General features: G+C 40.8%; 1 protein-coding gene across 9 annotated transcripts in view; it reads left to right on the top strand.

Moving 5' to 3' along the window:
* SULF1 (sulfatase 1) overlaps positions 1–25,769 on the top strand; it is a 177,168-nt gene that overhangs the window by 112,442 nt on the left and 38,957 nt on the right. For all 9 annotated transcript variants that reach the window (XM_084618082.1, XM_084618081.1, XM_084618078.1 and 6 more), the window contains 5 exons: positions 3,975–4,125; positions 5,995–6,170; positions 6,751–6,879; positions 7,152–7,208; positions 8,254–8,383. In XM_084618082.1, the coding sequence (XP_084474208.1) occupies positions 3,975–4,125; positions 5,995–6,170; positions 6,751–6,879; positions 7,152–7,208; positions 8,254–8,383 (643 nt within the window). The remainder of the gene's footprint in view (positions 1–3,974; positions 4,126–5,994; positions 6,171–6,750; positions 6,880–7,151; positions 7,209–8,253; positions 8,384–25,769) is intronic.

The following is a 25,769-nucleotide window of genomic DNA, read 5'->3' as shown; positions in this document are numbered from 1 at the left end:
TGATAAGATGACTCCAAGCTACAGTTAAGTCAGCCATGCAATGACCACCAGTTGTGCGGCCAAGAGGGCGAGCGGGCGGCTGAGGTAGGCCTTAAGTCTCCTGTTCCCAGATCCACTGTCAGAAGCATCCTGCTTATAATGGATACTCTTTAACAGCCGTGCTCCAGGGATTAGTGATACAGTTAAAACCTTTCATAAACACTTTCAAAATGTATTTTTAATCTCTGGGTGAAACAGGAGGTGGTTACAAAATGAGGTGAATTTGTCTTCTAGACAATTTGTGGAGCAGCACTAGAATTGGCATTCTTTGAAATATGCAATACTGATGCCTGATGGAGAAACACAAAACAGAGATTTTAAAAGGAGAGGAAACATATATAATGAAGAGACAAGGAAAAACTTAGAATTCCCACCATCCACTAAAGTTTCATGTTCAAAGTGAAATAGGCTATAACTATATTACTTCCTGTGCCAGACTACTCATAAGTAGCTCTAGGTTCGCACTCAGGGCACTCCACCACTTTACATCATGGGTGGAATATTTGTGAGTACTTACTAAAATTAACCAATTAAAATCAGTTTATTATCCCCTCCATTTTATTGGCCATCGCTGATTACAGCCCTCAGTGTTGAACTGAGATCTAATTCTAAACTTCTTGAATGTCATTGTCTTGCCATCAGTTGCCATGTTTCTAATCTTCCCTTTTTGGATAAGGTTATTGAGAGTATTATTGTGAAGCAATTCAGGTGTCTAAAATCCACTGATTTCTTTGATTCCTTTGAGTCTTGCATTCGACCTGCTTATGGCCTGGAGACTGACCTGAATATGTTGGTTGGTGATCAATGGGCAATAGTTGGGTATCTTTAATTGTTTTAGATTTGTCACAATCTTTGACACCACTGAGGTTTTGCTTGCTTGTTGGACTTGGCAAGGCTATGCTTGAGTGACTCTGTGCTTTCCTTTTGGTACTGGCCCAGAGTGGGACATTGGGCAGTTGCTCATCTCAAGGTCACTCTTTTCTGGACTAATACATAGCTGATCAACAAACAATAAATCATTTTAACTTTATGTGTGTGTCCAGGGACAGGGTGATGGGTGTATTTGACATGTTTTTTAAAAAAAAACAAGAAAAATGAAAAAAAAGGACGTGCTGGCCACCCTTCCCGCAGCCCCCAATGGTCTGGAGCGGCAAACCACAGCCAGTGGGAGCCGTGATCAGCTGAACCTGCGGATGCGGCAGGTAAACAAACCGGCCTGGCCTACCAGGGGGCTTACCCTGGCAGGCCACGTGCCAAACGTTGCCGATCCCTGATCTAGACCACGCAGTGTTTCAAATCGGTATCCATTCCATAGAGAAGCTAAGAAACAAGTCATGGAGACTGAACTATATTCTGACCACTCCAGATCAAAATTGCTCTGGAACACTGGTTGGGCAGTGTGGGAAATTGCTCATTTCTTCAAACTATATATACACTGGGACGACTTTCTTCACCAGGGCTGTCATTCTAGTATGATTTTTAATATATATGTATAGATTTTATTATACTTGACATGAACAGACACGAAAATCATGCTTTCTTTAGTGTGTGAAAAATGCCTGCTAATGAAGTGAGCTGTAGCTCACGAAAGCTTATGCTCAAATCAATTTGTTAATCTCTAAGGTGCCACAAGTACTCCTTTTTTTTTTGCTGATACAGACTAACACGGCTGCTACTCTGAAACCTGCTAATGTATGTATCTCTTTCTGCAAGATATATTTCTGCAGTACAGAGAGAGTTATTTGTATTTCTCTCTCTTTAAAAAACTTAGTCGCAGTGTCATTTCTCCCTAAAACTGTCAGAATTGATGGAAGGGGGTGTGGTTTGTTTATTTAATCTCTAGCTAAAGAGTTGGCGTGGTGCCAGAAATAGTTGTTCTCTACAGATTGCTAGAGATATGGAAGGAGGGGGAAGAAAAATCCACATGTTTCTGATGTTTTACATGTGTGCTGTATGTGTAATGTATGGTTTAAAAAAACTGCCAAATTAGATATATTAAACATGTAATAGTTATTTTCATCATATATTTAAACTAGTAAAAATATGCCCATATGTATTCAGTATGTGTAACAGATATAAAATTAATTTGGTTTCACATTACCTGCATTTTTTCAATTTAATGATGGATTGATTCAAGATTACATCATGAAATATGTAACATAATAAAATGTAATAATAAAGAAAAGTGAAAGGAAAAGAAAAAGAAAGGGTAAATATTTAAAAATATAAATTAAGGCCCCAGTCTTGCAAATGACTGCATCACATAGGGAAGGGGACTGAACTCATCAGGAGCAGTGATCAACAAGTTGGTAGAATTACAGTACATGGATTTTGTTTTGTTTCTGTTTTTAATTTTTAAGAGGCGGATGAGTTTGTTGTATATAAAATAGGGCTAATGGGACTAATGAGCTGCTCTGACACACTGGATATTGCATGTTTAATTTTTTCCATACATTCCTTAACCGTGATTTATTTCAGATGGAATATTTGTGTTTCTGTGATTTCCCTCTTACACTTTTAAATTTTACATGCCATCACCCACCAAAGAGTTTCTGTCTGTTTCTGGACATTTGTGAGAAGTCATGCTTTTTTGATTCAGTAGTGTGGGATTTGACCAAGATAATTATGTAGATTCCATGCTAAGATCTTCTTATGATTCTTATGGTATTGATGCTATAGCTCACCTATATATTGCTATAGGTGTTCATGATACTTTAGAGACAAACACAAAGATTATATTCCTGCAGGATTTAGCCCATACATAAACAAATATATTTTTTCATTATAGGTAATAATTGCAAATGTATCTACCATACTGGTTAGGATAGAACTCAAAACATGTGCGCTTTTCCTGAGCTTGCCTTTATTTGACGATGGTGGTGAGATGATGAAACAAATCAGCACTTCAGTTCTTTGGGGGACATCAAAAACTAAACGCTGAATACACAGTTGCTGCTATTCTAATGAAGCAAGAAAAGCTAATGTGTCCCTGTCCCACTGGGAAAATGTCTTTGTTGTGAGCTTAATTGTAAGTTGATTAATTTAGGGATAAATTCTTCTTGTGAGGTACACTTGCAACCTCCCTTAATAATACTGGAAGAATAATCCTCTTTGACCTCTGAATTTCATCCTTTAGTTTGCTGACTTGACCTTTTGGCTCGTGCAATGTGAAGGTGCCTGATTACATGGGATTTTTGTCATTGTGACATGAGCCTTTTTAAAGATGAGTTAGACTTTTAGAGGTCATGGAAGTAAGAGATAACTCCAGGTACGTGTTAGAATTTGGCGCTGTGCAAGGCACCTCACACAGCTTTGCTAATCCTCCTCTTTGAGCTACAAATATGGCAAAGCTAGTCTTGGCCCACTGCAGAAAAGAACGTGTGACCCTGCTGAATTAAGCCCAGCTCTGAGTGTGTTTTATGAACAAATGACTCATAAGAAGTAAAATGAGATCAAATTAGAGAAGTGGGATAACATTTTCAAATGTAACTCATTTTCAGAAGTGACTTAGGAGCCTACTTCTCATTGAAAGTCAGTGGGACTTAGGTTCCTAACCCACTTTTGAAAATATGATTAAGCTCCTAAATTACTTAGTGGATTTTACCTGTGATTGTTATAAATGAGAAATGCACAGACACACATATGCACACATACACGTGTGTGTATGTGTGTATATATTTATATAGATTTAAAGGGATAGCTTCAGGGCATAAAACAAACACTAACTGGTGGGTATTAGGAAGAAATGTCCACCTAAAGGCAGGTTATTTTATAACTGTCCACTACAGCCTTCCTTTCACCATGCTCTAAAGGATTGTTACTTACTCTATCAGAAACGGGGTATGGATTAGATGGATCACTGATCAATTCCTTTTTTCCTGTAATTTCTGTGTTATTGTGTGAAATTCTGCAAATTCCCTCCTTTCTTTTTGCAGAACTCCAAGCTATAACTACGCACCAAACATGGATAAACATTGGATCATGCAGTACACTGGGCCTATGCTGCCTATCCACATGGAATTTACAAATGTCTTACAGCGCAAAAGGCTTCAGACATTGATGTCAGTTGATGACTCCATGGAAAGGGTGAGCAACTGAAAATGTCAAGGATCAATTGTTTTATTACACAGTTTTGTAACTTGTATACCAGGTCTGATTCTTCTCTCATTTCTACTCACCTTATGCTGGTGAATTCCATTAAACTTCAGTTGACTCACTTGTGATTTACCCCATGTAAGTGAGAAGAAAATCATGTTTATATTCCTAAAGTGATAGGTAGGGTTGCCAATTTTCTAATCACACAAAACTGAAGACCCCTGCCCTGCCCGACCTCTGGGGTGGAGTGAAGGCTCTAGGCTTGGGCTGGGATGAGGGGTTTGGAGTGCAGGAGGGGGCTCTGGGCTGGGGATGAGGGGTTTGGACTGTGGGAGGGGGTGTGGGCTCTGGGGTGAGGCTGGGGATCAAGGGTTTGGGGTGCAGGAGGGGGCTCCAGATTTGGCCAGGGGGTTGGAGTACAGGGGGGTGAGGGCTCTGGGGTGGGGCCAGGGATGAGGAGTTTGGGGTGTGGGAGAGGTTCCAGACTGGGGCAGGTGGTTGGGGTCCGGGGTCCCATTGGCGCTTACTGCAACTCTGAGGAAGCGGCCACCAGGTCCCTGCGGCCTCTAGGCACATGGTCGTGGTTCCTGGCTAATGGGAGCTGCAGAGCCGGCGCTGGGGGCAGGGCAGCACATGAAGCCTCCTAGTCCCTGGCCGCCCCAGTGCCTAGGGGCTGCAGGGACCTGGCGGCTGCTTCCAGAGGCAGCGCGGAACCAGGGCAGGTAGGGAGCCTGCCTTAGCCCCAAGATCCTGCTGCACTGCAGACCGGACTTTTAATGGCCCAGTTGGCAGTCCCGACGGAGCCGCCAGGGTCCCTTTTCTACCGGGCATTCCCATCAAAAACCAGATGCCTGGCAACCCCAGTGATAGGGAACCCAAATCTACCTGTGAAAATACGAGTTACTACAAATTCTCTGACTGGTAATGCTACCCAGCTGTTTTGTTGTCCACTTTTTTAACTGGCAGTAGAATAGGTGTCTTTTTAAAGGGGAAAAATTAACGTGTGTCCAGTAAGCTAAAGGATCGGTTTCACACTCTCAGCCAATAGAGCAAATATAAAAAGAAATAATCAAGTTCCTCATCTGTAGAGGGCTATGGCACGAATGTACACACACATGCACTCGTACGTTACCTCTGCTCCACCCTATTCCCTCCACAGTTCATCCTTCAATTAAGTTCTGGGCATCTGGGTTCACTGAAGTACAGACCAAAAATCAGGTGTCAGACTGTTAGTGTTTGTGAGCATATAGATAATGTATGGGACAGCTAACTACATATAATATGACACATGAGGTGTTAGGAATAGAATTATTGACCTTTTGTTCCAAAACCCCTCTCCGTGACCAAAGGCCTTTCCACTGGTGCTAAAGGAGGGACTCCCTTAACATTTAGTAGCAATAAAATGTACAGCCTCTTTCCAAGCCCCTAACTGAAGGGGAGGAGATGCTTACAAACTAATAACACATTTGAGCAAGTCCAAGAATGCATCTGTTGTAGAGATAGTAACTTGCCAAGCAGTGTATTGCAATGATTATATAGAGATTTGTGGGTAGTGGTGACACAAGTCAAATAGCACCATAAATTGCCAAAGTAAACTTTCTGAAATCCCCCCTGAAGCAAACTCTCGTATGTCAAGATGTAGACCTAGTGGGTGAGTAGTAAAACAACATTTTATTCAGTTTTCTACATCATGGTAAGGACATGATGTGCCAAATTCATCCTTGGCATAACTGTTAGTTTCAATAGTTTCCCCAATAGTTTGTTACATTTGGCCCAACAGGTTTAAATGAGAAAAACTATGATTATGTAAAAAATGTTTTGCAATATTTGATTTTGAGCTTTTCCTATGCTATATTTCAGTTATACCATATGCTTGTGGAGACAGGAGAACTGGAGAATACCTACATCATTTACACTGCTGACCATGGTTACCATATTGGGCAGTTTGGACTTGTCAAGGGAAAGTCAATGCCATATGACTTTGATATTCGAGTTCCTTTCTTTATTCGTGGGCCAAGTGTAGAGCCGGGATCAGTGTACGTTCTCCTATGTCTTGCAGCACAGCTGCTGTATCTCATTTGAAATGTTTCTAAGCACATCTGATGGTCACTCTAAGTGTTCGGTTTCCTTTCATAAAGAATACTCTGTTAATGCAGGACACTGCCTTAGAAGAACAAAAGCATGTCTGTCTTTTTGTGTGTGATAAATTGGTTAAAATGTGTAATAGAAAATTGTATTATTTAGAGCCCTGGATAGTTAGGCTTTGTCCTTTATTTTTAAAAAGAAGTTAGGTTCAAATGAGGACATCTATTGCTCCTCTTCTGGCTTAGCAGAATGGAATTATTATGAGTAAGATGGGAGGAATAACGTGCCTGTTTCAACTCCTTATGTAACTGAACCTTGCTCAGATGCCCTTTATGACAGTATCGAATGATATTGGTCTGTCATTCTCAAAGTCACAGCCCTCTAGGGGGAACTTCTGCACTTAGCACTTATATAGAGCTTTTCATCTTCAAAGAACTCATACACATTTATTGCTATTCTAATTCTGAAAGAACGTGAAGGGTTACATATCTTACACATGATTCAATTCTGACCTTTTCTATTAATTTTCAGAGTGCCTCAGATAGTGCTGAATATTGACCTTGCTCCAACTGTTCTGGATATTGCAGGACTTGACGCGCCTCCAGATATGGATGGCAAGTCTGTCCTAAAACTTCTGGACCTCGAAAAGCCAGGAAACAGGTGGGTCATTGCCATTTCTCAAAGCCTATTCAGCAGCAAACACCTGAGTAAATCAACAGCTGAATGGAAAAGAAATTGTGGCAAAATAAGCAGTGTCAAGCCCAATGACCACAGCTTTCACATTTCAAAACTGTTTTAAATAGCACATTTATAAAATTGTACATATACATGAGCCAAGAGGTCATTTAAAAACAAATAAATTGTTAACACTAATGCTGCTATTCAAAAACAGTCACAGATGCCAGCAGTAAATAATAATATTTTGCTTTCAGGTTTCGAACAAACAAGAAGACCAAAATTTGGCGTGATACGTTTCTGGTGGAAAGAGGGTAATTATTAAAGCTGAGAAAGTTTTGGGAAACTTGCCTAGTGGCAAGCTTGCTTGTGCTTTTTAGTGGTCAGCTAGGCTGTAAAGTCTGCAAGTACACTGACAGGGTTTCTTTGTTCCCAGTGCAAGCTGTGCAACTGGCGGCTCTTCTTCTTAGGCTGTTTCATAAGAGATTTGAGTGGGTGCTTTCCACAGCAACTTTACTGGCCCATCCCTTCCATTTGCCTAGATTTGTTCTTTAACCTCAGACCCACAGCTGTTCACTTGGTCACCTGGCTGATTTTTCCTTCCCATTCCATCACTCTTCTCCAAGTCCTGCTGTTGATGTGATGGTGCAACATTCTTCTATAAGTTAATTTTATAGTTTTCACCTCAGTTAGGAATCCTTCTCCATTTGATTTAAGTAAAGGAAAGGTCAATATGTAAATGAGATTCATAAATATAGCTTTTCAACATTTTCTCACATAATTTATTATTTGCCTTGCCTTGCCCTATATTACTGTGAAAATTCTCTGAGTAAAAGTATTACAATAATTCCTTTTATGGCACTTATGACATGACAGTCTGTGAAAATAAACTTGTGGGTATGACTACACTAATAATTCCTAGAGAGAAGCAATGACTGCTGGTGTAGGTTTCCAGTATGTCAGTTGGGCCATTCCTTTACTGCAAAAGCTCCTGTTTCTATATCTGACAAGCACATGAATGTTTTTAACTTAGAACAGGGTTCTCAAACTTCATTGCACCGCAACGCCCTTCTGACAATAAAAATTACCACACGACCCCAGGAGGGGGGACCGAAGCCTGAGCCTGCCCAAGCCCTGCGCCCTGTAACCTGAGCCCCACCACCCAGGGCTGAAGTCTGACACAAGCCCTGGCAACCTGATTTAAATGGGGTCGCGACCCACAGTTTAAAAACCACTGTTGTAGAAGATGGCCACCAGATGCTAAATCTTGAATATCATTGCTTTTTTAATTAAATGTATCCCCTTCAATGTTTGAGTGCATTGCTTATAAAATTTTTAACTCTTTTTCCCTTTTGAAAGCAAATTTCTGCGCAAGAAGGAGGAACCCAACAAAAATGCCCAACAGTCTAACCATTTACCAAAATATGAGAGAGTAAAAGAATTATGCCAGCAAGCGAGATACCAGACAGCTTGTGAGCAACCAGGACAGGTGAGCAACAAATGATTCCAGAACTGTATACTCCCTAATGGAATGTATTTCTTGGAATGATGTGGTGACATACCGCACAAGGTCTAGCAGAAATAGGTTAACGAGACCACGTTTGTCTAATGTCTCTATAAGTAAGAAAGTACAGATGCTCCCCCGTTACTCAAGACCTGACTTACGCAAATTTGCACTTATGGAAAAAGTTCCGTAAGCTAGAAATAAGAGGGTTGGTTTTGGGGTTTTTTTGCGTAGTGGACGGGTATATGTTTCTGACTTACGCAAAAATTCGAGTTACACGAGGCGTTCCGGAATGGAACGATTGCGTAAGTCGGGGAGAGTCCGTATAAAAATTAAATTAAAAATAGGATGATTATATTTCCCAAATATTTCCCCGGCCCATGTCAGTGGCCATTCTGGACGCCTGGGGTATCCTTCCCCTCAACCCTCTTGTTTACTATCTTTGGGACCAGGCTGGTGGCATCAGCATAGAGGGTATCATTCTCTGGTTCTCAGTAGTGCGGTCAGTACCAACCAGCCAGAAGTCACTCAGGCAGCTTCCCTGCAGCAAGACATAGATCAGCCACCTCAAAAGCCTGTGGCTTCCTCTCCTTCATCACCAGATGAAGCTACTGAGCTGCCAAGTGATTCTCCACTGCCAGAGGACCACTGAGCTCATCAAGATCTTTTGAGAAGGGTGGCCTCTGTGCTTGATATTCAGGCAGAGGAAATGCATGAAAGCTCTCATAAGTTGGTGAGAAAATGCCATCAGGTCTGTTCTTGGGAAGGTCTCAGCCCAGGTCGCTGATGGATGCTTTTCCCCTATCCTGGAAGAAATCCCTCCTGTATACCTTCCCTACAATTTCTTTGCAACCCAAGTTCTTATTCAGAGTCAAAGAAGATCATGCTTGCCTCATCCTTATAGCACCAGCATGGCCTTATCAGCACTGGTACTCGACCCTACGAGCCTCCACTGTCTCTCCTGTTGGATCCAGACATCATTTCCCAGGACCACAGTTGCCTGCTCCATCCCAACCTCACAGCCCTCCATCTGAGAGCATGGCTGCTTCATGGTTAACACCATTTGAGAGATCCTGTTTAAAGGACATTCAGAAAGTGCTTCTGAATAGCTGAAAACCTTCCAGTAGGAGCACTTACCTGGTTAAGTTGAAGCGCTTCTCCATTGGGTCCCATCAGAAAGGTGTATCTCCAAAGTGGGCACTCCTGGGTCTCATACTGGATTATCTTCTATACTTAAAACAAAGTTTGGCTATTAGCTCTATAAGAGTGCATTTGGCAGCTATGTCAGCCTTCCACATCTCAGTAGATAGTAGATCCCTTTTCTCCAACCCCCATTGTCACCAGACTCCTGAAGGTTTTGTCAGCATTGTATGCACATGTGCAAGATCCTATCCCTCCTTGGAGTCTGATCTTGGTTCTAGCAAAATTGATGGGACCACCCTTTGAACTCCTTGCAACTTGCTCTCTGCTACACTTCTTTATTAAGGTAGCAATTCTAGTGGTCGTTACCTTGCCAGAAGGATGGGAGAGTTAAAAGCCCTAGTATCAAACCTTCCCTGTACAGTTTTCCTTAGGCATAAGGTTCATCTTCTCCCTCACACAAAATTTCTTTAAAGTAGTCTCTAAGTTTCATGTTAACCAGGCAATCTACATGCCAATTTTCTTTCTGAAACCTCACGCTCATAGAGATGAGGAGAGAATGCATTTGATTATGTGAGAAGGGCTCTAGCTTTCTATCTGGAGCATATTAAGTCTATTAGGTCTTCTTCTCAGTTGTTTATTGCAATTTTGGACAGACCTAAGGACAGATCAGTGTCTACTGAAAGGATTTTATCCTTTGTGCATTCATTTATACTACCAGTTGGCTAATATAACCCCACCAGCTAAGGTATTGGCACATTCTAGTAGAGCGAAGGCAATGTCAGCAGCTGGCGCAAGTACCTTTCATAAACATTTGTCAAGTGGAAACTTGGTCATCTCTCAACACTTTTGCTAGATGGAGCAGGTAGCTAGGTGTCAGATAGTACACTTGCACAGCAGCAGTTCACTAGTGTTTAAAAAAAATGGGAGCAGAGTTAAGGAATTAAAAAAAACCTGAGGCCCAAAATATTTAATTTATTCTGAATTAACGCAATATATTTAGTGATGATATAGAGGAGGCATGTCTCTTGTGATGTGTAGAATTCTGAATGTATTGAATGGAGTTTTACAAGAATATTCCCTATTAATAATAAACGTTGAAAATACGTTTGTATGGTTCCCTCAGAAACTCAGTTATAGCATTCTAGCTAATTATAATAATTGTTTTAAAAGAAATATTAGCAAACTGTTTAGAAAGAATACAAAAGCGCTGCTGTGCTTAGTTTCCAGTTTCAGTCTGTAACCACCTGTGGTGCTTTATCCAAAGCAGGTGGAGTTCTGTAAAACAAACAGGATGGCACTCACCATAGTTCATACACTGAAAAATAATCCACTCATGCCCTTATTCTTGCCATTCATTGAAACACATTGTTACAGTACATCTCAGTTTAATCCAAGATTGGTCTGGAATATGTTTTGGCTGGCACACCATCAAGAGAGTCCTTTGCCACAGTTCTCACCTCACACATGCTCATAAAACACAGCCACTTTTGAAAGGGCGTACACAGGGTTACCATATGTCTGAATTTTCCCGAACGTGTCTGGCTTTTTGGTTCTTAAATCAAACGTCCGGGAGAAATTTTTAAATATCTAAAAACGTCCGGGATTTTGCCATTATTATTTTTCCCCAAATAAGAGTTGATCATTCAAGAAAGAGCGTGAATGTTGATCATTCAAGAAAGTATGTGTTGATCACTTGAGAGAGTGCCTGCTTTTTCCCTCTAGCTCCCAGCGCTTGCGCCACAAAACAGCTGTTTCACGTAGCTAGGGGGGAGGAGGGGGAACATGGTGCGCTCAGGGGCAGAGTTGGGGCGGGGACTTTGGGGAAGGGGTTGGAATGGGGGAGGGGAAGGGGTGGAGTTGGGGCGGGAGTGGGGTGCTTGAGCAAATTCCCCCCCCCCATGTCCTCTTTTTTGAATGTTCAAATATGGTAACCCTAGTATACACAATATCACAGTCTCATTGAAGGGCAAGGTTTTCAAGTGTCGAACTATTGCCATTGCAAACAGCGATTAAAATTGGTGGGGGCAAGCTGAATATTTCTACAAAAACTGAGAGATCAGTGGTCTCAATTAGGCCTTCGGACACTAAAGTGTTGAGTTTTAAAATACCAAACTGTTTTCTTTGCAAGTATTTCATGTGCTTGTTTCATCTTATGCCAAACTATGATTCTGTAATAACTTTTGTAATACACACGTGGAAAAGGTAAGATTAAGTGAGCTGATCAAGTGTCAGAGCTGCAACATTAGGATCCCTTGCTCTCAGTCCTATCCCTTATCCACTGGAGTAAGCCATCTAGCTGCCCTTCTTTTGATCAGCTATCTCATTGGTTGCAGGCACTAAGTTAGAAGGGAGCTTGCAATAGCAACAATGGTATTTAATGCTGCCTCCCACAGCTGTGATTGATTTGGGCTCCAATAAGCAAGGACTCTGTAGCCATGGGTTCATGGAGCCCAAAAGCCAGCCCTGAGCTGCTATATGAGGGTCTGTTTGTAACCAAAGGTCTTTAGGAAAAAATCAATGACAAACTTTCAGTCCTAACGATTGGGTTACATTTCTAAGGATATCAGCACAAATAAATCAGATAGCCTATTATTTTTCTAACATTAGCCGTGACATTTCTACAGCCTTCAGGAACCCACAGCCTAAACTAAAGTTAATAAGACAAATCATTCCTGTGGTAACTCAGTTTACATCTGTATAGTAATATCAGGGACAAATTTGGTCCCAGGTTTTCACAGCAGAGTTAACTCGTCCATATTGCATAAATAGAACAAGACAAACCAGGATAAAATACTAAATGCGTTTCTTAATAATAATTCTGCTTACAGCGAAAAGTGGCTGGTTTTCAAAGTTAGGTATATGTAATTGAGAGCATATACTAACACATAGCCGAATGGTAAGTACACACAAATTGGATGTGGTCACTTACACACAGCCCGTTATATGCATGACTGACCACATGGGTGCAAAAATTCCAAATTTTGCACATATTCAATATATCTGTCTAGCTGGATTTCAAACCCCTTCTCCTCTCCTTCACAGTTTGGGATGTTCAGATGCTGGTTTTTCTTTGGCTTATAAGTGAGCTAGAGGCCTGATGTGAAATTTAGAGACTGATTAAAGTTCAGACTCCAACCTTTGTCACACTCTCCCCACCTAACTTATTTGGTTGGTCAGATCCAGAGTTTTTGGTTCAGATCTAGGCCAATATATCAGTACCATGGGCCAAGTTCTCTGGCCACACTGCTCCCTTTACACAGCTTGAACTGTGGAAACTGTCCATATTCCCTCTGCCAGCATGGGAGAGAATCCAATAATTACAGACCTCGGGTAGCAGGCTCCTTACCTGCCCCTTCCCCACAAACCAAACAAGGGGCAGAAAGGTGGCATGAGAAGAATGTGCTGTGCTCCTGCTGTACCCAGCTGGTGGATGGTTCTTTGGGATATTACCATGATAGAAACAGCCAGAGAATCAGGGAGCATTAGCAGGCTCCCTGAAGGCCCCCCTATCTGCTGTTCCTGCCAGAAGCTAGACACTACAGAGAATCTGAGTCTGTATATTCTCTTTATGTCGTTTATGAGCTAAATTTGTCTCTGGCTTAACTGGGTATAACCCTATGACTATAGTGGAGTTGAACCCAGTTAAACGAGCATCAATTATGCGGGGGGGGTTCATTATAGTGGCTTGAAGTTTTCTTTCAGTCAGTGGTGAATATTTGCTATGACTATTTTACTACAGTAATTGCATAAGAACACAAGAATGGCCGTACTGGGTCAGACCAATGCTCTATCTAGCCCAGTATCCTGTCGTCAGTCAGAAGCCAGTGCCAGATGCTTTGGATAGGATAAACAGAATGGGAATTTATCGAATGATCCATCTCCTATCATCCAGTCACAGCTTCTGGTAGCCAGAAGTTTTGGGACACCTCAAGCATGGGGTTGCATCCCTAAGCATCTGGGCTAATAGCAATTGAGGGACCTATCCCCCATGAATGTACTAATTCTTTTTTGAATCCAGTTATACTTTTGTCCTTCACAACATTCCCTGACAACCAGTTGACTGTGCATTGTGTAAATAAGTACTTCTTCATGTTCCTTATGTTTGTTTTAAACCTGCTGCCTATTGATTTCATTTAGAAACCCCTGTGAAGGGGTAAATAACAATTCCCTAGTCATTTTTTCCACATCATTCATATTATAGAGCTCTATCATATCCCATCATTTTGTATGTATAATTGGGATTATTTTTTCCAGTGTGCATTTATTTGCATTTATCAAAGTTGAATTTTATCTGCCATTTTGCTGACCAGTCACCCAGTTTTGTGAGATTCCTTTGTAACTCTTCACGGTCTACTTTGGACTTAACTATCTTGAGTAATTTAGTGTTGTCTTCAAACTTTGCCACCTCATTGTTTACGTACTTTTCCAGATAATTTAGGAATATGTTGAACAGCACAGGTTCGAGCCCAGATACTTGGGGGACTCAGCTATTTACCTCTCTCCATTCTGAAAACTGATCATTTATTCATAGAATCAGAGAATCAGAGAATATCAGGGTTGGAAGGGACCTCAGGAGGTCATCTAGTCCAAACCCCTGCTCAAAGCAGGACCAATCCCCAATTAAATCATCCCAGCCAGGGCTTTGTCAAGCCTGACCTTAAAAACTTCTAAGGAAGGAGATTCTACCACCTCCCTAGGTAACGCATTCCAGTGTTTCACCACCCTCCTAGTGAAAAAGTTTTTCCTAATATCCAATCTAAACCTCCCCCACTGCAACTTGAGACCATTGCTTCTTGTTCTGTCATCTGCCACCACTGAGAACAGCTTAGCTCCATCCTCTCTGGAACCCTCCTTCAGGTAGTTGAAGGCTGCTATCAAATCCCCCCTCATTCTTCTCTTCTGCAGACTCAACAATCCCAGTTCCTTCAGCCTCTTCTCATAAGTCATGTGTTCCAGACCCCTCATCATTTTTGTTGCCCTTCGCTGGACTCTCTCCAATTTATCCACATCCTTCTTGTAGTGTGGGGCCCAAAACTGGACACAGTACTCCAGATGAGGCCTCACCAATGTCGAATAGAGGGGAACGATCACGTCCCTCTATCTGCTCGCTATGCCCCTACTTATACATCCCAAAATGCCATTGGCCTTCTTGGCAACAAGGGCACACTGCTGACTCATATCCAGCTTCTTGTCCACTGTCACCCCTAGGTCCTTTTCCGCAGAACTGCTGCCTAGCCATTCGGTCCCTAGTCTGTAGCTGTGCATTGGGTTCTTCCTTCCTAAGTGCAGGACCCTGCACTTATCCTTATTGAATCTCATCAGATTTCTTTTGGCCCAATCCTCCAATTTGTCTAGGTCCCTCTGTATCCTATCCCTGCCCTCCAGCGTATCTACCACTCCTCCCAGTTTAGTATCATCCGCAAATTTGCTGAGAGTGCAATCCACACCATCCTCCAGATCATTTATGAAGATATTGAACAAAACCGGCCCCAGGACCGACCCCTGGGGCACTCCACTTGACACCGGCTGCCAACTAGACATGGAGCCATTGATCACTACCCGTTGAGCCCGACAATGTAGCCAACTTTCTACCCACCTTATAGTGCATTCATCCAGCCCATACTTCTTTAACTTGCTGACAAGAATACTGTGGGAGACAGTGTCAAAAGCTTTGCTAAAGTCAAGAAACAATACATCCACTGCTTTCCCTTCATCCACAGAACCAGTAATCTCATCATAAAAGGCGATTAGATTAGTCAGGCATGACCTTCCCTTGGTGAATCCATGCTGCTGTTCCTGATCACTTTCCTCTCATATAAGTGCTTCAGGATTGATTCTTTGAGGACCTGCTCCATGATTTTTCCGGGGACTGAGGTGAGGCTGACTGGCCTGTAGTTCCCAGGATCCTCCTTCTTCCCTTTTTTAAAGATTGGCACTGCATTAGCCTTTTTCCAGTCATCTGGGACTTCCCCTGTTCGCCACGAGTTTTCAAAGGTAATGGCCAATGGCTCTGCAATCACAGCCGCCAATTCCTTTAGCACTCTCAGATGCAACTCGTCCGGCCCCATGGACTTGTGCACGTCCAGCTTTTCTAAATAGTCCCTAACCACCTCTTTCTCCACAGAGGGCTGGCCATCTACTCCCCATGTTGTGATGCCCAGCGCAGCAGTCTGGGAGCTGTCCTTGTTAGTGAAGACAGAGGCAAAAAAAGCATTGAGCACATTAGCTGTTTCCACATCCTCTGTCACTAGGTTGTCTCCCTCATTCAGTAAGGGGTCCACACTTTCCTTGGCTTTCTTCTTGTTGCCAACATACCTGAAGAAACCCTTCTTGTTACTCTTGACATCTCTTGCTAGCTGCAGCTCCAGGTGCTATTTCGCCCTTCTGATTTCATTCCTACATGCCCGAGCAATATTTTTATACTCTTCCCTGGTCATATGTCCAATCTTCCACTTCTTGTGAGCTTCTTTTTATGTTTAAGATCTGCTAGGATTTCACCGTTAAGCCAAGCTGGTCGCCTGCCATATTTACTATTCTTTCGACTGATCGGGATGGTTTGTCCCTGTAACCTCAACAGGGATTCCTTGAAATACAGCCAGCTCTCCTGGACTCCTTTCCCCTTCATGTTATTCCTACCCTTTGTTTCCTGTCTTTTAACCAGTTATTGATCCATGAGAGGACATTCCCTCTTATGCCATGACTGCTTATTTTGCTTAAGAGCCTTTGGTGAGAGACCTTGTCAAAGACTTTCTAAAAGTCCAAGTACACTATATCAACTGTATGACCCCTGTCCTCATGCTTTTTGATACCCTCAGAGAATTCTAATAGATTGATGAGGCATGATTTCCCTTTACAAAAACCATGTTGACTCTTCCCTAACATGTTCATGTATGTCTCAGAGAATTCTGTTCCATACTATTTTCCTGTTACAGTAGTTAGGCTTATCGCCTGTAATTGCCAACATTGCCTCTGGAACCTTTGTTTGAAAAATTGGCATTACATTATCTGTCATCTGATACAGAGGTTGATTTAAGCCACAGTTAGTAGTTCTGCAATATCTTATTTGAATTCCTGCAGAACTCTTGGGTGAATATCTGCTTCTGGTTATACTTATTATTATTTATCAATTTATTCCAAAACCTCCTCTACTGACACCTCTATTTGGGATGGTTCCTCAGATTTGTTATCTCAGATGTGGGAACCTCCATCACATCCTCTGCAGTGAAGACCAGTGCAAAGAATTCACTTAGCATCATTGCAACAGCCTTGTCTTCTTTGCACCTTGATCATCCAGTGACACCACTGACTGTTGGTAGGCTTCCTGCTTCTGACATAACTAAAAAAAAATTGGTGTTGGTTTTTGTGTTTTTTGCTAGTTGCTTGTCAAATTCTTTTTTGGCCTGCCTAATTATAATTTTGCTCTTTACTTGCCAGAGTTTATGCTTATTTCTATTTTCCTCAGTAGGATTTGACTTCCAATTTTTAAAGGATGCCTTTTTGCCTCTAACAGCCTCTTTTACTCTGCTGTTTAGCCATGGTGGCATTTTTTGGTCCTTTTACGGGTTTTTTTTTTTTATTTGGGGTATACATTTAGTTTGAGCCTCTATTTTGGCGTTTTTAAATGGTTTTCATGAAGCTTTCCGGCATTTCACTTTTGTGCCTATTCCTTTTAATTTCTATATAACTACATAGGTGCTGGAACTAGGGGTTCTGTGCTGCCCACTGCCTGGCTTGAGACGGTTTCCATCATATACTGGGTTTACGGTTTGGTTCAGTGGCTCTCAGCACCGCACTATACAAATTGTTCCAGCTGTATAACTAGCTTCCTCATTTTTGTGTAGTTCTCCTTTTTGAAGTTAAATCCTACTGTGGTAAGGTTTCTTTGACATTTCTCACACACACACACACACACTCTCTCTCTCACAAGGATGTTAAATTGAATTATATTACAGTTGCTATTATTGAGCAATTCATCTATATTCACCTCTTTCACCAGATCCTGTGCTCCATTTAGGATTAAATCAAAAATCGCCTCTCCCCTTGTGGGTTCCAGGACTAGCTGCTCCAAGAAGCAGTCGCTTATGGTGTCTAGATGTTATACCTGCATCCTGGCCTGAGGTGACATATACCCAGTCAGTATGGGGATAGTTGAAATCCCCCATTATTATTGGGTTTCCTTTTTTTTTGTAACCTCGCTAATCTCCGTGAGCATTTCACAGTCACCATCACCATCCTGATGAGTGTTGATAATATATTCCTACTACTATACTCATATTGTTCAAGCACAGAATTTCTATCCACAGAGATTCTGTGGTACAGTTCGATTCATTTAAGATTTTTACTTTATTTGACTCTATGCTTTCTTTCATATATAGTGACATTCCTCCCACTGACCTACTCTGTCATTCCTGTATATTTTGTACCATGGTATTACTGTGTCCCATTGATTATCATCAAGTTTCTGTGATGCCTATTATATCAATATCCTCATTTAATACCAGGCACCCATCTTAGCATTTAGATTTCTAGCATCTGTATACAAGCACTTATAAAATTTTTCAATATTGATTGTCTGCCTTCATGTGATGTAATTGAATGGGATTCTTTTTTGTTTGACAGTTTCTCTTCCATTTTTACCTGTAGTTTATCAACTTCTAGTCTCTCCTCTTTATTAGGATATAGAGTATCCCACCTAATAAATCTTCTCCTAAAGGATGTGTCTGAACTGTGTGCTTCTCCATACCTGTTGTCTTTCCCCCAGCCCTTCGTTTGAAAACTCTTCTGCGAACTTTTTAATTTTATATACCAGCAATCTGGTTCCATTTTAGTTTAGATGAAGTCCATCCTTCCTATATAGGTTCCTCAGTTCCTAATAAATACCTCATCCCAACACCGTTGTCTCATCAATGCAATTCTGCTTGTCTAACTAGCCTTGTGCGTGGAACTGGAAACATTTTAGAGAATGCTACCATGGAGGTTCTGAATTTTAATCTCTTATATAGTAACCTCCATTTGGCCTCCAGGACCTCTCTTCTACCTTTCCTATGTCACTGGTACCTACATGTGTCACAACCACCAGCTCCTTCCCCGAATTGCACATATGTCTATCTAGATGTCGCGCCCTTTGTACCCAGCAGGCAATTCATCATGCAGTTCTCCTGGTCATTACAAACCTGTCTGTATTTCTAATAATCAATTCTCCCATTACTATTTACCTGCCTCTTCCTAATAACTGGGGTCCCCTCTCCCAGAGAGGTATCATCAGTACGAGAGGATACCACATCATCATCTGGAAGGAGTGTCCCAAATATGGGATCATTTCCCTCTGCTCCAGCTTGATGTTCTCCTTCCCTGAGACTTTCATCCTCCTCAAAGCACAAAGGCTGTTAGATTGGGGGTGGCACCACTTTCCTGTGTCACTGACAGTGTCCTCTGTGTACCTCTCTGTTTCCCTTAGCTGATCCAGTTCAGCAACTCTGGTTTTAAGAGCAATATCTGAGGGTCATATATGCAAACATATGCTACCTGCCCTCAAAGCAGTACATGTTGCATTGAGTGCAATAAACTGGATAGCCCCCGCTCTGCTGCTGGACCTCTGCCTGCATTATTTTTGCTTTGCGGGGTGGTTCGAGGATTTTGGGTTTTTTGGAGTGGGGGAGATTATTGGCCTAAGATTAGAGTATGTTTGTTAGGTGTATCTGCTTGTCACACTCAGTCTCTAAACTTCATCACAATACTCCCTTGTTCACTAGCTCTTCGGGTAGCTTAGGAGCTGGCTTTTCAAACCCCTGTTCTCCCTGAGTTAGCCCTGCCCACTTATCGAGGGATCCTGAAGGGATCAAGGATCAGTAGAGAGCAGGCTATAGCCTCATTAGTAAGCTCTCTGCCTCGCCTACCAGCCTGCTTGGACATCACACAGCCCCCAGAACAGAGCACACTATAAACTTTAATCAGGCAAGCATACAATAAACAAGCCAACAGACTTCAAACTCAACCTAAGGGTCATGTAGTCTCTCTTTCTTCAACTCCCTTTCAGAATTCCCGTTTGCTGCTTCTGTTTGCTACCTCCAGTAATTAAGGAGGAAGTATTTATATATAAAACACCATCCATTGGTGTTTGTGTTTTAAAATTGGAAATATCTGATACATACCTTTGTGCATTAAAAATTTACTTTCAGCCATAGATATGTAATGCAATAACAGTACAAATGTATGACAGAATATTAAAATATTACAATTGTATATTTAAAAGAAAACCTTAAATCATCAATATCAAATTGAAGGTTAACTGTTGCCTGAACAAATCTCTCCCTAGATTAACTTTATTTTAACCCCACAGCATCTATTCTGCCCTCAGATCCACCTATGTAATTTAAACTGAAATCAATTAATAGGGTCTTCCCATCATCTTCCTTTGGACACCAACCAAATAGCAAATGAGTACATGTTTAAATACTGCATCACTTACACTTCATTCTGTCTCCCTTGTAACTTATGGTATTTCACCAATAAATTTTACCCCAAGAGCTGATTTGACCCATGGGATTTAAATTGTCCACCAGGATACCATTACCTGATGTCACACCTATCTCCACTGCACTATCAAATCCACTGTGAAATTCAGAATCCAATCAACTATTAAACATGCACCCTCCAAGTCTAAAATTTCACAAAGATACAGTTTTATATTTAAATCTCCTCCTGACACAAAAAAATTCAACCTCTCCAAAGTGAGGATTGTGAAGTTCAATGTTTAAGTTCCAACTCCTGAGTTGGGTGACCCAACAACATCAAATTCGGCACTGGGCTTGTTTATTTTATGGACCTACATCTTCTACCATCTGCAACACACTACCTTCCAGCTCTGGTCTTGTGGACAGCAGAGGATTGAATCTTGCAAGAATCGTGCACTTGTAAGGTGGCAATCTGATGCCAGTTAAAATGAACTGAGCCAGCTGACGGAATGGAGAAGATGGTGCAACTGTACGCATGTGTTTGCATCACATGTATGCTCATGAACTAAATCCAAGCTAGTAGGTATAATGTCATAACTAAGGCTAAGTTTTTGTCACCCATATTTTTAGTAAAAGTCATGAACAGGTCACAGGCAATAAAGAAAAATTCATGGGAGCCCGTGACCTGTCCATGACTTTTACTAAAAATATGTATGACAAAATGGGGAGCTGCAGGGTCCCCACACCACCCAGGGGGGCCTGGCTTGGAGCTGTAGGGTCCCCCCACCGCCCGCAGTGGAGCTCAAGTCATGGAGGTCTCTGGAAGTCACGGATTCTGTGACTTCCGTGACCTCTGTGACAAAATCCTAGCCCTAGCCATAACTCACCAGCATGACTGTGTTCCTTTATTACACACCTGACACTGGGAGATGCAAAATGTTGTATTTTCTCTTGAGTATTTATAGTTTGGGACTGCCCTAAAGTAATATTGCAGGTTTGGTTCCATTTTAAAAAATGGGCTTAAGGCCTGTATAATAAAATTAAGTTAGGGTAAGCTAGAACATTTTTATAGTCATACAAGTGTTCACTGATAGTCGCTAGAGAGATGCCACTGAATACAGACATGAATTTTGTAGTAAGTTTGTAAAACTTTTCTGGCCTTAAACCAAAGAGCATTTTATGTAGTCTGTACATGCATTTTATGTATATCTCATGTATAATTTTACATTAGGCTTTCAAATGACAGAATTTCATTTTATTTTGCTTCATGTTATCATATCGATATCAAATCAAAAGCTTGTCTGTTTGTAATGCTGAGAGGACTCCTGCCATCAATCAACCTACAGATAATATTGTAGAGGAAATTAGAATGTAGCTTGTTAGGTGTAGTCTGGTTTGGCTCAAGTATCTATGTTCTCATAAAATAAATATCCCTCAGACCATACATTTGTAAAGGTCAACTTTATGGCCAGCTGCAGAGTATGAATAAAAACACATAAGCCGGTACGAGCTCAATAGAAGTGTCAGATGGCTAGCCAGAAATTGACGGCCAGATCCCAGGCACCCACTAAAACTCAGCTAAAATTATAATACAGCATAATAACATCACTCACTAAACCTATTGATTTCAATGTAACTTCCCAACAATTCCAGCAATAATAAGGCATTGATAATGAATAGTGCCTGCTGTCTTGGCTTGTCATTCTCCAAATAAATGATCCATGTTCTGTCTGCTCTAAAAAAAAAAATTTTTGAAAGAAGTTCCTAAAAATAGATACAGTAACTGTTGCCAGTTTGGTTTACCACATAATCATCTTATTTTGTCAATATTGCTTTACTTTCTTTTTGTTCAAAAGAGAGATACAAATATAAATCTCAGAAGGGCAGCCGTGTTAGTTTGGATCTGTAAAAGTGGCAAAGAGTCCTGTGGCACCTTATAGACTAACAGACATATTGGAGCATAAGCTTTTGTGGCTGAATACCCACTTCGTCGGATGCAACAACGAATATAAATCTCTTCCAACTATATAATATAGTTATATATAAACAAATACAAGTCTGTTACTGGCAATTACAGGGTTAAAATTAGGGACATGATGAATACCCAGTCTGGCTCTGATTTGTTCACAAATCCAGGGGTATTTCCCTGATTCATCCTTACACAAGTCAGGTTTCAGATTAGTGGCTATCTAAAATGGTAACCACTGGTCTTGGTATGTGGTGGCTTCCTCCTGCCACTACAACCACATCAGCCCAGCACTGCTTCTACACCTGCTCCTCATTGCTACCCTTTTTGGGATCCCAATTCAGCCATGCACTTAAGCACATGCTTGACTTTAAGCATCTGAGCAATCGTGTTGCCTTCAATGGGGCTACAAATAAACCTAAAGTTAAGCACATACATAAGTGCTTTGCTGAACTGGACCTTGTGGGTGCTCTTCCATCTGTTCCTTACTCCAGCCTGTCCCTGCTCCTTCACCCAACTGTCTTGGTACCCAGAATCCCACCTAGCTGACAGAAACGGAGGTGCAGCTGAGTCACCCAGTGATTCCTAAGAATCATCAGGAATTGTCCCTCCCTTGTTGAAACACCATCCTGTATATAACATGCCAACCAAAAGTGATGATAAGGAAAACTTTATCATTAGAAAAAAGAAAAGGAGGACTTGTGGCACTTTAGAGACTAACAAATTTATTTGAGCATAAGCTTTCGTGAGTTACAGCTCACTTCATCGGATGAATGCATCATACATCCAATGAAGTGAGCTGTAGCTCACGAAAGCTTATGCTCAAATAAATTTGTTAGTCTCTAAGGTGCTACAAGTCCTCCTTTTCTTTTTGCAGATACAGACTAACACGGCTGCTACTCTGAAATTTATCATTAGAGATACTCCTTCAAATCATGAAAAAATAGCATATTTTAACAATAGATATGTAGCTTTTCATTTAAACAGAATGCAGTTTTTCCACATTTATAATTCCCTCTAATTTAGTGCATACATTTATTTTTGTCCATGTCAGGGAATACTTTCATTTCAGTAATATCACCCTTCTCAGCTTCAGTGTTGCCTTTCAGAGAAACTGTATCTCTGTTTTATTTATGCTATGCAGTTTATCAGAAACCCCTAAAACCACGATATCAGAATGAATGTCACCTTTCTGAATCATTTATTCTATTTACCATATCCATTCAGGATTTATAAATTCTAGGGCAAAAAACCATAGATTATGCATGAATTTAGCTTTACACATTTTCCATAGTTACAGCAATTGTGGTCCTTCTTCTTTCCAAGGACTCTTGCATGTCCAATACACTGTGGTCTAAATTCAACCTTCTGTTGGATGTTTTTGACCCCAAAGTCTAGCATGGCTTTAAGTCTTAAGAATCCTTTGACCCATTCGGAATATCATTATTATTGGTATTGCTATTGTAACTTAATGGGCAAATTCTATCTCTGCATGTCAGTGGGTGCTATTTGGGTGCATCTGTGGGTGGATTTGACTTTAAGCCTGAACTTGAAGCATTCCTTTTAGGTTATTCAGCACACATTTGATAGAAGATCAGAGAAGAATCTGTACTGATGATGTTGAGTCTTAAGTGCTGGCAAGGATATGTAGAAGATCCAGTAGAGGTGGTTACTTAGGTTATGTATGTTGTTTGGTGTCCATTAACAGACTCAACATGCGACCTAAGTGCAAATGCTTCCACTATTGACTTTCTTCCAAATTAAAGTAATCTTTAAACTGTCAGTCGGAAAGTAAATATCCTTAATGGAAAAATTGGCAAATAAATATGATTTCCTCATCTATCCAGCCTGACCCTAAAATATCTATCTTTAACTCTATATTTTGGAAGCTAATTTTGGGAACAAATGGTTACCTTTTTTGGTGGTAAAAAATGGGTTGAGGTTCAACTTTTTGAACAATACCTTCCATGCATTTCTTGCATACTTTGCAGTGATAAATAGGGGATCATTTTTATTATGCAATTTTAAATGTCCCTAAGTCTTCTGTGAATCATATTTTAAAGTGTCTTAAATACAAAGTTATCCAGTAAATATTCTTAGTGTGCATTTTAACAGTTTCCTGAAAACTTCTAGGGCTTTTTTCCCCTTCTTTCCATTTTCTAACTGACACTGTCAAGGTTTGCTAGCCTAAAATTTACCCTCCTTTTCATCACACAACTGTTTGCAAATGTTATTTCTGTAGGGTTGGTTTTTTTCCCGTCAATTCACTGCTTCAATACTTCTGCCCCCCATCAAAGTAAATAAAAATATCAGGGCCTGTAGCCTAGCGCTTGTGAGCAACCCTACAATAATAAATCCAGTCGTACATGTATGATGGAGGGAAAATATTTTTAATAAAAGAACAGATCTGACACTAATTTCTTAGAGATTATTTGTAAATGTAAGATAAAAAACAAGTTTAAAAATTATTTAAAATAATCTGTTGATTTCTTTTTAGCCTACAATAAATAATATTTAAGAAATACAAAATAAGTGAATTTCCACACCATTATGAACACTGAAGGTGTGATACAGATCAACAGAAGAAATTTGCAACATTAGTATTATAGATTACTGTATATCAATGTTCCTGAGTCAGTGGGCTTCAGAACCGTGAGTGATCTGATTTACTATATGATCTATAATAGGCAACCAGGTGAATTTTAACTTGATAAGTTAGTGTCTAACAGTGATACCATGCTAACTAGGAATGCAGGAACCTGGGAAGGTTTGTCCGTAAGATTTGGCAATCCCAAATTTGTCTTCCCTGTGCTCTACTGACAGAGGCCATCTTGGGGAGAGCTGCACCCACTTTCTCCTTATGTGCAATATTTGTATCGTGGTAAAACATCACAATGCAAATTAATATTTATATACCAGTCGTGCCCAGACACCTCAGTGAAGATCAGAGCCCCCTGTTTCCATTATGGAAATTCATAGGAAGAGGTGGGCCTCTACCCCTAAGGATTTATCATATCTGCTGAACCTGATTTTTTTCAGTGTTCTAGTTCAGTTCAGCAGACTAAAATGTGGCTAATATGTTATATATTATATACTATATATTCTTGCCAGCTAAGTACAGTACAGTTGGCAGTACGCTGCACACCGTTACCACTTGAAACTTCATGGTGAAAACTGAAATGGAGCTCAGATCTTCCTACACCAGTAGCACAGTCTGTCACCACTTGAGCTAAAATAAAACCTCCCTTAGCTATGAGTACTATAGCACCTGTGAGACACAACCACTTCTGATTCTGTCCAGCAGAGAAAAGGGGTACACAGCTACCGTTCACTACAATATTTCTACCCATACCATTTTATATTAATCATCATCAATACTAAATCATCCTTGTATAACAGGAAGGTGAAGGGAGTGTGATCTTAAAGTTGCTTTCAGCTGCACTCTTTTCCCCCCTTACTTGCTTTTTCTTGAATACCTCCAGCCTGAAAAGCAATATGCAAAGTTGCTTACTCAAGGGAACATTACAGAAATTGGACAGCACCTGTAAATGCAGTGTAGCTGTGTTATAGTTCTGGTTGCCTGTTTTTCAGGGGTTTATAGCTTGGTTATAAAACTTGTCTATATATTTAACATTAAAGTGTCTAGTGCAAATGTGCAGTAATTACCTTTCATAAAACTCTGAGCATGCCTACTGCTAAGACACCTTTCACAAATTGTCTAATTTCCTCCCTATGTGATAGGCTGCAGCAACTCCCTTGGAGCTGTCACAGTCTATTAGGTAAACAATGTTCATTTTAAATACTTCTT

Source organism: Lepidochelys olivacea (assembly GCF_965140295.1).
Source record: "Lepidochelys olivacea isolate rLepOli2 genome assembly, chromosome: 2".
Taxonomy (NCBI): domain Eukaryota; kingdom Metazoa; phylum Chordata; order Testudines; family Cheloniidae; genus Lepidochelys; species Lepidochelys olivacea.
The sequence above is the reverse complement of the archived record's forward strand: the minus strand, read 5'-3'. Positions and strand labels throughout refer to the sequence as shown.